The 13,812-nt window shown below is 37.3% G+C and overlaps 1 protein-coding gene across 1 annotated transcript; it reads left to right on the plus strand.

The window, feature by feature from the left end:
* Positions 1-563: 563 nt before the first annotated feature.
* Positions 564-10,038, plus strand: LOC132112031 (gremlin-2-like). Its single transcript, XM_059519625.1, has 2 exons — positions 564-1,658; positions 7,986-10,038. Exons 1-2 carry the CDS (start codon positions 1,651-1,653, stop codon positions 8,569-8,571), a joined length of 594 nt encoding a protein of 197 aa, XP_059375608.1. The 5' UTR covers positions 564-1,650; the 3' UTR covers positions 8,572-10,038.
* Positions 10,039-13,812: the final 3,774 nt, after the last annotated feature.

Raw genomic sequence — 13,812 nt, forward strand, 5'->3', positions numbered from 1 at the left:
AATAAAACTGTGGAGAATAATTTAAAATAACATTGTACTGTAAATGCTTTCAAGGTTTTTTTATGTGTGAATGGGAGGCGCTAACTTGCATGCAAAGCTTATATATATAGGTTTATATATTATATTATATATAGAGGTTTCTATTGCGTTTGTAACCACTAGAGGGCAATGACTTTTTCTTTAATAGTCTTTGAGTTACTGTTTGTGTTTATTTGGTCAGTTAGGTGAGAACAGCATTAAATCTTGAGGTCCAGACTAACCCATCCAACACTAACAGTCAGCTCTGAACAGTCTTTGATGCTATCAATACAGTGAGGAATTTAACATGATATTTGAGTACTTTACTTACTTTTTTTTAATTTCAACCAGAATATGTGTGTCTGTACCAGTGTGTAAAATATCTTTTGGGGTATTGTTGTATGTTCTCCACACTAGTTATCCAGATATTGTGTGCATGTGCGTTTCAGAGGAAAAGAAAGGGAAAAAGAGAGGGATGTTATTCTTATTGTGGTCAAATGGAGATGAGTTCAAAACCACACAAACAACAGAATGGGAGAACAAATGGCAGAATAAGCAAAGAAAACAAAAGGAGAACTGTCAGTCCTGTCCCAAGCCAAAAGAAGATTTACTGTACAGAAATTTCAACTTGAAATGATAAACTGTACAGTGAAAGATTAATGATTTGAGCCTCTGAAAGCTTTCGTCCTTTTTATGCCACATAACACATCTGCTTTGTTTTGCCTTGATGTGCTGTCAAAAATTGTTTATAAAACCATTTTTTATTTGGAAAGACACTCGAGAAAACCCTTCAGGCGGGACCTCAATAAAGCCACAGCGAAGATTTCCAAAATGTTCCAGAAACCAAACCCACACTTTTTTTTTACTGAATCAATATAAATCTATGTTAAATGATCATCTGGATCAAACCCATGGGTTTATTGGTGTATTTTCTTTATTTACAAAGATGTTTCACTGAAAACTGTGAGTATGTTAAATGCAGCAGTCAAGAGGGACGGGGTTAAACCAGGGATGCAAACTTGAGTGCTGCAGATCAGGGAGCGAGAGAGACAGAGGAACTGAGAAGAGAGAGAGACTATATGTTTTCAGGACTGCTTGATTAACAGTGGGCTTCTGGGGGAGGTATCAGAGAGTGCAAGGCCAAAAGAGAGGGAGGGAGGGAGAAAGAGAGAGAGAGTGTGTAGATGAATATTTTTGTGTAACTTGTGTGCAACTGATGATTCTCCTCCTTCTCTCTTCACACTCACACACTTCTCTTTGGAGAGCCACTGGGATGTGATAGTAAATCAGATAGAAGATGATTCAAAGACTCACTGGGAAGAGCTCAGTGAAACAGAATGCAAGCTGGATGCCACATAAATGAGTGAAACTGGGGAACTGTGAACCATAAAGCGTGACTGCTTCAGTTTGGCCTCTACAGAGTTGGACTCAAACAAGAAAGGTTGGTGGAGACGCACACGGCACAATCTTCAGAAGAGCTTCGAGAAAGGTTCTGTACTTCTGATGGATATCCACGCTGCTTTTCTACATTTGGAGCTCTGAAGCTTGGCCGATCTCTGACCTGCTGCTTGACCTTTGACCTCTGAGTAACCTCTTAAGGAATCAGCAATATAACGTGCCCTGGGACTCCAGATGTACAGGTACACTCTAAAAGAAGATTATTTACGGCTTGTACTAGTTCTATTTGGAATCTAGTACCCACACTCACACTGCACACTTATATGGCCCCAATGCCATATAAGACTTCTGGGTTTACGAAAGGACCTTTCAGTGAACAGTTAAATTTTTTAATTTTTGCATTTTTTTTCTTAATGTTAAGAACATTTGAATAATTTGAAGAACTGTTTTCTATTATAAGAACATTTTATGGAATGGAAAGGTTCCATTAATGTTTAGGATTCCATAGACGCCAGTGAAGAAGATTTATTTTTAAGAGTATAAAGATTATTTTATTTTTTATGCTGGAATGGTTGTTTAGTTTTTCGTAGAACATTAAAAACCCATTTTGTTCTTCTAATTAGCACAAGCCAAAGAACCCTGGGGCTTTTAAGAACCATTACCTTCTCAAGACCATTTACTGAAGTTATTATTTTGTGTTTTTTAAGTAATTCTTCATAATCAAAATGTAATGGAATGAAAACTATTTATCACGAAGAACCGCTATTAAGAGCAGGGATGGAGAGAGTGTGTCTGACAGTGAATGTTTGATGATGGGGATGTGCATGAGAGAACATGTGAGGATGTGTGACAGTATTGGCTTCAGTCCTGCTCATGCGTGCGTGTTTGCGACTGAAATGCATGACTGGCATTATGAAGAAGGACATAGAAAAGGATCAGCCACAACTCAGTTCAAAGTGGTGACTGCCCCTCAGAGCACATTAACCCGAGCAGATTTGAGCATGACAGCCTTTGAGTTTCCCAGTGACCTTCTAATTCCCCACCACTCCTTCACAAAACAATGCTATTGAGAATGATGGCAATGTGTGTGCCTATTATTGAGGGCTGGAGTATAGATATAATTATGATTAGGGTAGGGTTTGGTTAGGGTTTATGTTATGGAAGGTTTATGCTATTATAATAAGATTAGGTTAGGATTCATTTGTTGTAACTGGGTGTGAATGGGAAATACTTGAGTGTAAGGTCCACTTGACTGTGTGTTGTGTGTGTATTTGATGGAGCGGAAGTCAGGCTCAAAGCATTATGTGAAGACAGCCATCAAAGAATTTTGTCACTGATATGGTTGAACTGTTCAACCACACTTCAAACCTCAGCTATGTATTGTAACACAAGTTTGACCCAACAGTCCTAAACCACAGATATTCCATCTACTCTCACTGTTATAAATACTTATATACCACATGGTGACAACACACCATGAAACCACTTCATACTGTACCCTAGCTGAAATCTAGATTCATCTGGAGTTTGGAAACCTCTTTGGACAATCTTACTAATCCTAAATGCATTTTGGCTCTTTGCTGATGACCACTTCTTTCTTTCTTTCTTTCTTAGTTAAAAACAACTAGAAGTGGACATAATATTAAAAGCAACATTTGACAGCTTGTTGTGTGATGGAGTTTAATTCCTGCTGCCATTTCTTGGTGTTTACTCAGGAACGCATCTGTCAACTTGTGGGCGAAACCTCTCATAATCATAATCTTTTCAGTATTGAGAGATATGTGCCTACCGCCAGTTGTTAAAGGTGTCATCTTTACATGATAGCTTTTCTTTTATCAGAAATGTAATGGTAATTTACTTTTTTTTTTCAAGTTTCATTACAACACTTTTTCTATCCTAGCATAACGTGCAGATAAAACTACAGTAAGCCAAGTGTAGGTTAATACCTCCAGAAGTGTGAACAACTAGATGCAATCAAAACATTGTTCCATTTGACCAACTAATAGCAGAAGGGTACATGTTTGAGGAAATTTGTTTGAATGCAGTCATTATTTTTGGAAACACACTTCAGCTCATATGTGTTTGTGTGTAAATGTTGGATACGTATTCTTTAAAGAGATTGTCTTGTGGCAGAGGGAGTTACATAATTGCTGTGATGATAACTCCTGTCAAATTCATAATTTTGTGGCGCCAGCTTGCAATGATGTTTGTGTGTTTTAATAAATGTATGGGTGTGAGATAGAGAGAGAGCTTCAGGGTTTGACATGTGGCTTCGTGTGACTGTTGTTTTGGGTTTGTGGAAGTGTGAGGGAAGGCTCGCTGTGGGTTTTGTAAGTAGTAGGTCAAATGCTGGTATCACTGGCTGTGCATGCTGGCTTTTGCTCAATGAGAGATGCTGGTACTCGTGGTTTAGTTGTTTTTTATTGCTACACTGATTCTCTTACATCAGTCAGTTGGCTTTAACAGTTTTTAGCAGCTGTGCTCTGTGGGAACAGGATTTGAAACAAAACTTTGATGTAAAATATATTTAAAAATATATATAAAAATATATATAAAAGGGTAAAACACAAATCATCCCGGAACTTAGAAAGGAGCTTAAAGGGTTAATTCACCCAAAAATGAAAATTAGCCTTTGTTTTACTCACCCTCAAAGCATCTTGACTTTCCCCTTTTAGATGAATCCAATCTGAGTTGTATAAAAAACTGTCCTGGCCACTCCAAGCCTTTCAATGGGGGTAACTGGGTGTTGGTTGTCAACAATTCAGAAGACGTGAAATAAAGTGTGTGTATCTGTTATAAAACATCTCTCACACAGCTCTGGGAGGTGAATAAAGGCCTCCTGTAACGAAGCCATTCTTTTTTGTAAGATAAATATCCATATTTCAAACGTTATAAACACTTATCATCTCTCTTCCACTGACTGTGGTACACGGAAGATGTTCAGGCGAATGACGTAGGATGTATGTGTCGTGCACGTGCCTCTGAGAAATGTAGGAGAACAATGTTTCTTTACTCCTCTTGGCCTATAATGAATCCTCCAATATTTTTCTTTACAAATCCACATTTTGTGCTTGTAGGGGCCAGGTCAATTTTTTTATATAGCTCCGATTGGATTATTCTGAAAGAAGAAAGTCACATACACCAAGGATGCTTTAACACAGGCTAATTTTCCTTTTTTTGGTGAACTGACCCTTTGAGAAGGTCCCAAATTTGAGTTCCATCTGAGCCAGGAGGCCATTCTGTGTGGAGTTTGCATGTTCTCCCCGCTTCAGCTCTCTTGTGACCCTACAGAGGATTTGGGGAATGGACATATGAATGGTTAGGACATTTTCTGTTACAGAATACTGCAAAAATTTATTATAGCACAGTATTGTTTATTATATTTTTTCTAGGACCCTATTAACTATTAATTAATTTTCTTTGTGCTTATTGATGTGACTGACTCTTAAGTCTATAGTTCATCTGCTAAAATATCAAATTTGATAAACGATTGAGATGAATGGTAAAATTGTACTATAAGATGTAAACCATAAACACTTTACTGAAAAGTACAATTTATTAATGTTAGTTGATGTTTTTGGTATAATGAATCAACAAGTAAAGGTATTTATTTATATTACATATAAATAAACACGAGCTACAAGCACAATTCTGCTACATCACTGTGAAGTCACAGTATACAGTTCAAATAATAAACACAAGTATAAAAACGGCAGTGAAAGTACAGTAACTGCAGTCAAGTTTATGCTGTGAATACACGCTATTTCTAACAGTGTGTATGATCTGTCTCTGACTTTCTCACTTACACAGACTGATGGGAGAGAGATAGAAGGTTTGTGTTTATTTTCTTGCATATGTTCCAACTAGACACTGTCATTATCTCCAAACCACAATTTTTCTCAGGGGAGATTTATAGCCACTCTGTCTCGCGCTCTCTCTCTCTCTCTCTCTTTGTGTGTGTGTGTGTGTGTGTGTGTGTGTGTGTGTGTTTGTGTGTGTGATTCACTTTCACATCCATGAAATTATGTTTCAGGTATAGCAAAGTGAGCTTGGTGGTGTGTTTGTGTGGGTATGTCACAGAGTTATCTGAGTCACTGTCATATCCTGGCATTCACAGTTTTTTTCACACATAATCTTGAGCTACCAGTAAACCAAGCCTTAGTCAGCCTGTGGTCATCTAAATGAGAGAAACCCAAAACTGCTAAACTTTCCACATCCTAATCTAATAATGTTCACATGGTGCTCTCCCCACTGTTTACTTGTCCCCTACATATCTCACCAGCGGCATAAGCAAAGCCCTCATTATTTAACCCTGCCTCACCCGAGACATAAAGGCCACTTCCTCATAACCTCATGGCTTCAGTTTGTGTTGCCTTTTGATGGGCAGCCCTGTTTATTTGCATGAGCATTTTGGGACTGGTGTAAAAGTAAACAGCATTAATGGCTGCCGGCGACACTGACGGAGGGAGATACGGATGATTAATCCATTCCCTTCTGCCACCGTGTGAGTCACAGTTAGCTGTAGCCTCAGAAGTAGCCGATTCTCCACAATATCCCAGATTTAGAGTTTAAAGGGACAGTTAACCTCTATATGTAAATAATTAGTTTTTTTTTTGTTCTCTGTGGTGTTTCAAAAAAGAATTGAAGAATCTGAAGACTGTACTGGTTGCATTTTTCCATTCAGTTTCCACAAAGAATCTGGGTTAAAGCTTTGAAGCTTCAAAAAGGAGCTAAACCACCATAAAGTATCATAAAATGGTTCTGTATGACTTGTGAGTTATACTGTATTTGATGTCTTCTGAAGTCATACAATAGCTTAATGTGAGAAATGGATTTATATTGAAATAAAAAATAAATAAATAAATCTAACTCCAGTGAGCTGCTATAATAATATTATTATCAGTTTCGTTTGTGAATGAAACATTCAGATGGGTTTTGCAGACCATATTAACGATTTACTAAAAAGATTTGATTCAGGAACAATTTGTTCATGAATCAAAACTCTTGAACTCTTATGGATATACAATGATTTTCAGTGAAAAACACCTTAAAGTTTAATCTGATTCTCACACAAAGCCATCTCCGTCCGTGGCTTCAGAAGACTTTGTATGTGAGCTTTGAATAATTTTTCAAGCTTAAAAGTTTTAGTCCAGAAAGTCATACCGATTTGGAATGACGTGAAAGTGAGTAAATTATAAATTTAAATAAATCAAAAGGTACCTCTTTTCGAAAATAAATAAATGTTTAAACATAAACCTTACTGATCGGGTTTTTTATTTGTGTTCATGTGGTTACTACATTTTAATGAAAATGTAATGTTTTGTTGACTTGAATGTTGCTCAACTTTTTCTTTTTTTATTATGTGAAAAAGATTTTAATAGTTCTTTGTGTAACTTTCTGGTGTTGTTTAGCTCCAGGCTTTCTGTGAGCTCATCTGGTTGGTCTGTCATGAAAAACATCCATATCCTTTAAAAATGCCGCAGGAACATAAAAACAATTCTATTAAAAGTCCATGTCTTTTAAATACATGAAATACAACTGTGCTTTATTCCCAGTCTACCTAGCAGGCAAGATGAAAGAGGCTGTTGGCCATGAGAGGAGAGAGAACATGAATGAAACAGACAATGCCAGTGGTTGTAGAAAATCAGAAATGTCAGAGGTTATCTAAAGCAAAACTGACAGAGGGCGCCATGATAAACAAGATTGAGAGTTCAGACCAAAGACAGGGTTTAACCTTATCAGCATTACATAAGAACTTCTGCCTTTTAGGAAAAGACAAACTGCTGTAAAACTGCAGTCGCAGTTCTATTCAACCTCAAATTCCACGTTATCACCATTGTTGTATAGATAGGCCTATGTCATGATAAACTGTGTTATAGGTACCTAAAACATCATAATAATCATTTGCTGTACTTTGGAATAACTTGTAATATCTGATACCATCAAGTTTTCAAGGGTAAATTACAAGTAATGAGTACAAGACTGTTTCCATGTTTTACAAATGACCATCTGTAAACAGTTTGGGGGAATTTTGTGCCTTTATTTGGATAGGACAGTAAGAGAAATGAAAGAGAAAGTAGGGGACGGGACTTAGAAACGTCCACGAGCCATGACTCAAACTTGGGATGCCCAACACCCAATGGCGATACATGTCTGTACGCTGCTCATGAGGCTTATCAGTGCCAGAGAGGTTATTCCAGTCCAATTAATCTTATGAGTGGGGTCATTTTAGTGAATCAAAAACATACAGTGTGAACAGTGTACTATGATTCCAGAAAGAGTGAACAAATCTTATGACTCATTTAGTTTTAGTTTTTTTTAATAGTAAAAAAATATGTAGCTACTAATTTTTCATCTGTTTCATGTGGCAAGTGAATGAAAATCATGCAAATCAATCAGTCTTGCCTGATTTCTTTTTGTCTGAATAAATGCTGGTTTAGTGGATAAAATGCAAAGTTTACAAATTGGACATAGTTCAGTATGATGACAAACTATTCACTTGACAATGTATAGATTCAAATCCCTAACAGAAGTATTAAAGTTTCTCCCTATTTTGAATCTTTTCTCAGGATGTTCTGGAAGCTGGCATTACCTGCCATTTTGGCATGGACCCTTTTTGTATCCACAGAATCCAAGAGGCCACGCCCCCAAGGTTCTATCCCCTCCCCTTACAAGCTAAAAGGCAATGATTTATCATCACCAACCCACACACTAGCATCATTGCCCCAGCATACATCTGCACGACGACAGAAAGGCAAACACGACATGTTGTCGTCGAGTCGCGAGGCCCTTGTGGTCACCGAGAGGAAGTACCTGAAGAGCGACTGGTGCAAAACACAGCCATTACGTCAAACGGTGAGTCTGGAGGGCTGCCTGAGTCGAACAGTCATCAACAGGTTCTGCTACGGCCAGTGTAACTCCTTCTACATCCCACGCCACCTGACATCTCAAACTTCACATCGAAGTCGAAAATCATCCTCCATGCCAGACCACAACACTCCATTCCAGTCTTGTGCGTTCTGCCGGCCAAGCCGGATAACCACAGTCACTGTACGACTTCACTGTCCTGGGCTACAGCCACCGTACCGGCAACGAAAAGTGCAGCGGATCAAGCAGTGCAAATGTGTGTCTGTTAACGTCAATGCTGCATACTGAGAAGGAACATATATGAAACAATGCTTTATAGTGTTCCTTTTGGAAAAACTGGGGCCATCCAACAATTAATGTGTGAAATGTGCCAAAGACAACAGCTAATCAGAAGACTGACCACCTTCATTATGTCTGGACTGTACCAAGTTTGCTACCCAGGAATGCTTAATAGCTGCAGAGCAGCGATGGAACACAAGCTGGATTTTTCTTCTTTTTTTGACAAATATAATTAAGCTGAGAGTTCAATTACATACAAGACTGAAACAGTAAATAACATTCATGTGTTTTAAGTGAACAGTGTTTGACCTTTGACCTCTTGAAAGCTTTTCTTTAACAAAACATGGAGCGTCTGTATTCCAGCGATCTCCTGCTTTACCTCAGCAATGCTGTTTCTCTGTAGAGTGCAACAGTCAGGGTTCCAGAAGTCTTGTAGCTTTGCCTTTTTCAAATGTTTTTTTGATTGTGTGTCTATGTTTAATGTCATGATTCACTTCTTAGCTAGTTGGTTTAAGTCTTTAACAAAAATGTAAAAAAAAAAAATCCCTGTATGAAAAATGAATGTAAGAAATGCTTTCGGAACCAAGGCTGCTGAAATATTGGGAGGGCACTGTTGCACTCTATTAGTCTTGATACTTGAGAACAGTGGAAGCGGTCTGACCACCATCTATCTTCACCATCTTGTATTACCTACCCAGCTGTTGTAAATATCAGTGCAAATGAAGGACAGAAGAAGACATGAAAGGATGCTGGGTGACTGTGGACCTCATCGACAGGAAATTAGAGGAAGAAGAAGAGGAGGGGGGGGGGGGGGTTGCTATATTTTGACTAAGGACAGGCTGTCAGTTGGGGATAAACTATATTTTTACTTTGATCAAGCCAATAAAGAGTTTGGGCTTTACTGTTGATGATAAGACACAATGTGCACAAAATAAACTGAGATTCTTAATGGTTTAAATCTTTACCTTAAAGGGTTAGCTCACCCAAAAACTGTAATTCGTCCATCTTCTACTCACCCTTGAAGCACCCTAGGTGTATGTGACTTCTTTCAGAATAATCCAGTCGGAGTTATATTAAAAACTGTCCTTGCTCTTCCAAGCCTTTCAGTGGGGGTGAGCGGGTGTTTGTTATCAACAGTTGAAATAAAGTGCATGCATCTGTAATAAAACATCCCTCACATGGCTCTGGCGGGTGAATAAAGGACCCCTCTAGTGAATCCATGCGTTTTTGTAAGATAAATATTCAGATTTCAAACGTAATAAGCCTTTTTTTCTCACTTCTGCTGACTGTTGGGAACCGGAAGATGTGCAGGCGGAAGATGGAAGACGTATGCGTCGCTGGCGCCTCTGGGAAATGTAGGAGCAAAGGAAACAAAGTTTCCTTACTTTAGCAAAGGAAAACCAGTCTCCTCTTGGCTTATTTCAAAATCCTCCAACGTTTTTCTTTACAAATCCTTGTTTTGTTCTTTTTAATTTGTGACTACGCTCACGCTCGTCACTAACCACGCAGCACTGACGAACTACAACATCTGCCTGCACATCTTCCGGTTCCCCACAGTCACCAGAAGTGAGAAAAAAAGTGTTTATTATGTTTAAAATCTAGATATTTATCTTACAAAAACACATGGAGTCACTACAGGGGGCCTTTATTCATCCCCGGAGCCGTGTGAGGGGCATTTTATTACAGATCTTTATTTCACATCTTCTGAACTGTTGACAACAAACATCCGCTTAACCCCATTTTTTTTTTATAGAATTTCGATTGGATTCTTCTGAAAGAGGAAAGTCACATAAACCTAGGATGCTTCGAGGGTGAGTAGAAGATGGACGTATTTTCATTCTTGGGTGAACTAACCCTTTAAAGTCTAACAGACAAGTTTTCGTTAATGACAATATTTTAAAAACTGTGTAGATAAAGAAAAATTATATGACATAGCGACCATAGAAAATTTATGAATATAAAATATATAATAAACATGTCTTCTAAAAATAAATCTATTATTTCACATTACAATGTGATTTTTTTTAATGATTTTTTTCTATGCACTTTTGTGTTTGTAATTGTTTTCTACAATTTCTTCAAAAGGAAATTACTTAAAATTCATACAGCAGCTGCTTCCGTTCATTAATGCAACACAGAGAAATAGCACAGCAATGATCATGCAAGAAATACAAAGCTGTCAGCTTCTTTAATTGAAAATAAATTTAGGTCAATTAAAGGTTATTGGACACAGTGAACTACTGACAGCTGTGCACACAAAATAATAATGGTATAAGTCCTTATATTTGCATATGTTTGTCAACAACCTTTCATTAAAGACCTGACAGTTCAGTTGGTACAAAGAAACTCACAACATATCCCTCAATTTTGTGTAAATTTCACAGGCTGAGGTATATAAACACCTGTAGAGGAAAATATGGATGCAGATTATTATAAAATTTACACTTGAAGAATAAGATGGCTATGGCTCATCATATATGACTCACCGAAATACACTCTTTTATGACTTTACACGTCACTGAGTCAAACATATTCAGAGATTGTCATTTCTTTATGTATTAAGTTATTTAATTTTCTTAAATGTCATTGCCAGGTCAGCCTAAACAGATTAAACCTGCTTGAAATCCAGTATTTATCTGCTCTTGTTCATTAAATATTTTACTTACAAAGAGTTGTATTTTATGATAATTAAACACACAGGTTACAATATATCTTTCTTGACATAAAATATTAAATGAAATGTGACAAGACCGATCAGATCTGACAGGGGTCTTTGGAATGGTGGGGTTTAAAGAGACAGGAAGTAAAAGAGTGTTCTAGGCAGAGAGTGAAAATAGTGGTGCTGGAGCAATGTCCAAAATGAGAAAAATAAATCAGATTTATTTTTATTCTTTATCAAAATGTGTTCTAGCAGCCCCCAAAAATAAAATTATGAACTTGTAAGTTATCATAATATGGACACTTTAAGCTTCGTCTTCATATGAAACTACTAAATTCTGACCTCGTTCACATTCATGATGCAAACTTCCTCATGGCTATTATTCTTATATCGAAGTAACTGTTAAGTAGAAAAATAAAGAAACAAGTAGTTCTGTGGGATTCGGTACAGCAGAAATTCACATCTTGTGTCCTAGTTTGGCTTTCTGAGTAAGAGAAGAAACAGAAAAAACTTCATGGTTGCTATAACAAGTTACACTGTTAGAGACCATTATTCATTGCTTGTAATTGTGAATAGAGGGATATTTTAAGACTAACTATCCATGGTGCATGTTTAGGTTTTACATTGTAGGAAGCCTTCTCTTGTGCTTGACTAAAAGTCTTTTCTGCAGCTTTCAACCTAAAAAATATTAAAATTTAATTCAATTAATTGCAGTGACTGAGCTAGACAAAGCTTAAGTCAAGGTATTTTAGAGCTACTTTACAACTTTATAGAAATGAAGGTGACTTTACTTGATGTGAAGACAATCAGACAAGCAAAGCAGCAATAAAGGCATTTTATTCCTCACTGGTCCTGCAGTTGGCATTTATTCTCTCTCTTCCACAGCTCCTTAAAATCTGACGGAAAAACTCGTGCAACGCTGTGAATGTGTTTGGTGAAACCTCCTTCTCTTCTGCCTTAGGCTTGACCGCTAAAACCATGCTTCAGAAAACTGCGAAGCATTCAAAGAAAAGCATGACACTATGAAAAAAATATTACAAAATAAGATTAGAAAGTTTACTCTGGGGAATTGTGAAATTGATCAGCTTACTTCAAGCATGTGAAATGTGAAATTTTAGCTTATAAAAATAATGCTCTTACATAAAGAATGACAAGTGTAATTTCTTATCGCCCACAGCAATCTTTCAGTATGCTTAAGCCTAGTACTTGGAAGAAACTGCAACATTCAGACAATAAGCACAAAGACCTTTCAAATTAATTGATGTTTAATATTTGTTCTTTTTTCCACTCCAAGAGCCAAGGTTTTAAAAACTGGCCCCTTTTAAAGGAGACAATCTACTAACTGTCAGTCAATCTCAGTTAATAGGACTATTAGTACCACAATTAAAGGAAAAGCAGAGGTAAAGAAAGAGAGAGATAGAGAGGCTGATACTAATACACAAACATAGACACACGCACTCAGATATGACAGTTAAAGTGAACAAGAGATTTGGTACGATTAACACAATAAGAGAACTTGCATCCCGTGTCAGCGAGCTGGTTTTCCTGGAGCTCCAGCTCTGCTTTGGCTGTGGGAATTAAAATAGGTCATTTTAAATGTGACACTGACTTTCATGCTTTTTAAATATGTTTTTGTTTTGCTGGTCACTGAATGACACGGGTTATCATGAAGAGGTTATCAGAGATTTGCTCCAGTTTTGAACAAACGGACTCCCATTTCAGTCAAAGTGAGAGGTGTGAGATTGTACATGTCTGTATAAGTCTTTGAAGGTTATGGTCATCATGACAAACATAAACCCACGAAAATCTGATTACACATAAGCCAGTTTTAATTCGCTGACATAAAATATTAAGGAGCAAATCATTGTATTTGCAAATAGTCTCAGCATGAACATTTGATGAGGCACAGTTTGACTGCAGATGGAGAACCAGGACTCTGAAGTCATTACCGCCGTAATATCAATGTCACTTCATTTATTCCTGCATGGAGAATCTCCTGTGATCTACTAATATATTGAATGACGAGCCCAGTGTTCGTACACATTTTCATACCACTCACCACTACAATTCTGTGCAACCAGAGAAGCCCCAAAACACAGATTACATCAGTTCACACCTAATGACCCCAACATGAGATCTACAACTCATTACACCGATTCATAATGTTGCTCAATGTATTTGTGCTTAGAAAAAAAGCACTAAAACTTTTGGTAGTGGTGTAGTAGTGAGGAAACTGTGTACGGTATTATTACTGCTCATACTTAGGGTTAGATTTTTTAATGAACATGAAAGGTTGACTAAAATTGACTTGAGGAAAGACATGAAAATTATATTGCATAAGTGACTGAACTTGTGAATTTTATCTGGAAGAACACAGGAATGAAGAACATGAGCCATATCTAGGACCAGAATTTCATAGAGAGTTGGGGCAGTATGCAATTAACCAGAAAACCCTAGCAATCACATGCAGTAGTACCTCCCTGGAAACCAACCACACCACCAAGAAAGTCCTAACAACTACCTATCAACCATTCCACAACCATCTAACAACCACACAGAAAAATGTGTATTTTATTTAGTATTTTTTGTAC

The sequence above is a fragment of the Carassius carassius genome, chromosome 31 (assembly GCF_963082965.1).
Source record: "Carassius carassius chromosome 31, fCarCar2.1, whole genome shotgun sequence".
NCBI classification, from domain to species: Eukaryota; Metazoa; Chordata; class Actinopteri; order Cypriniformes; family Cyprinidae; genus Carassius; species Carassius carassius.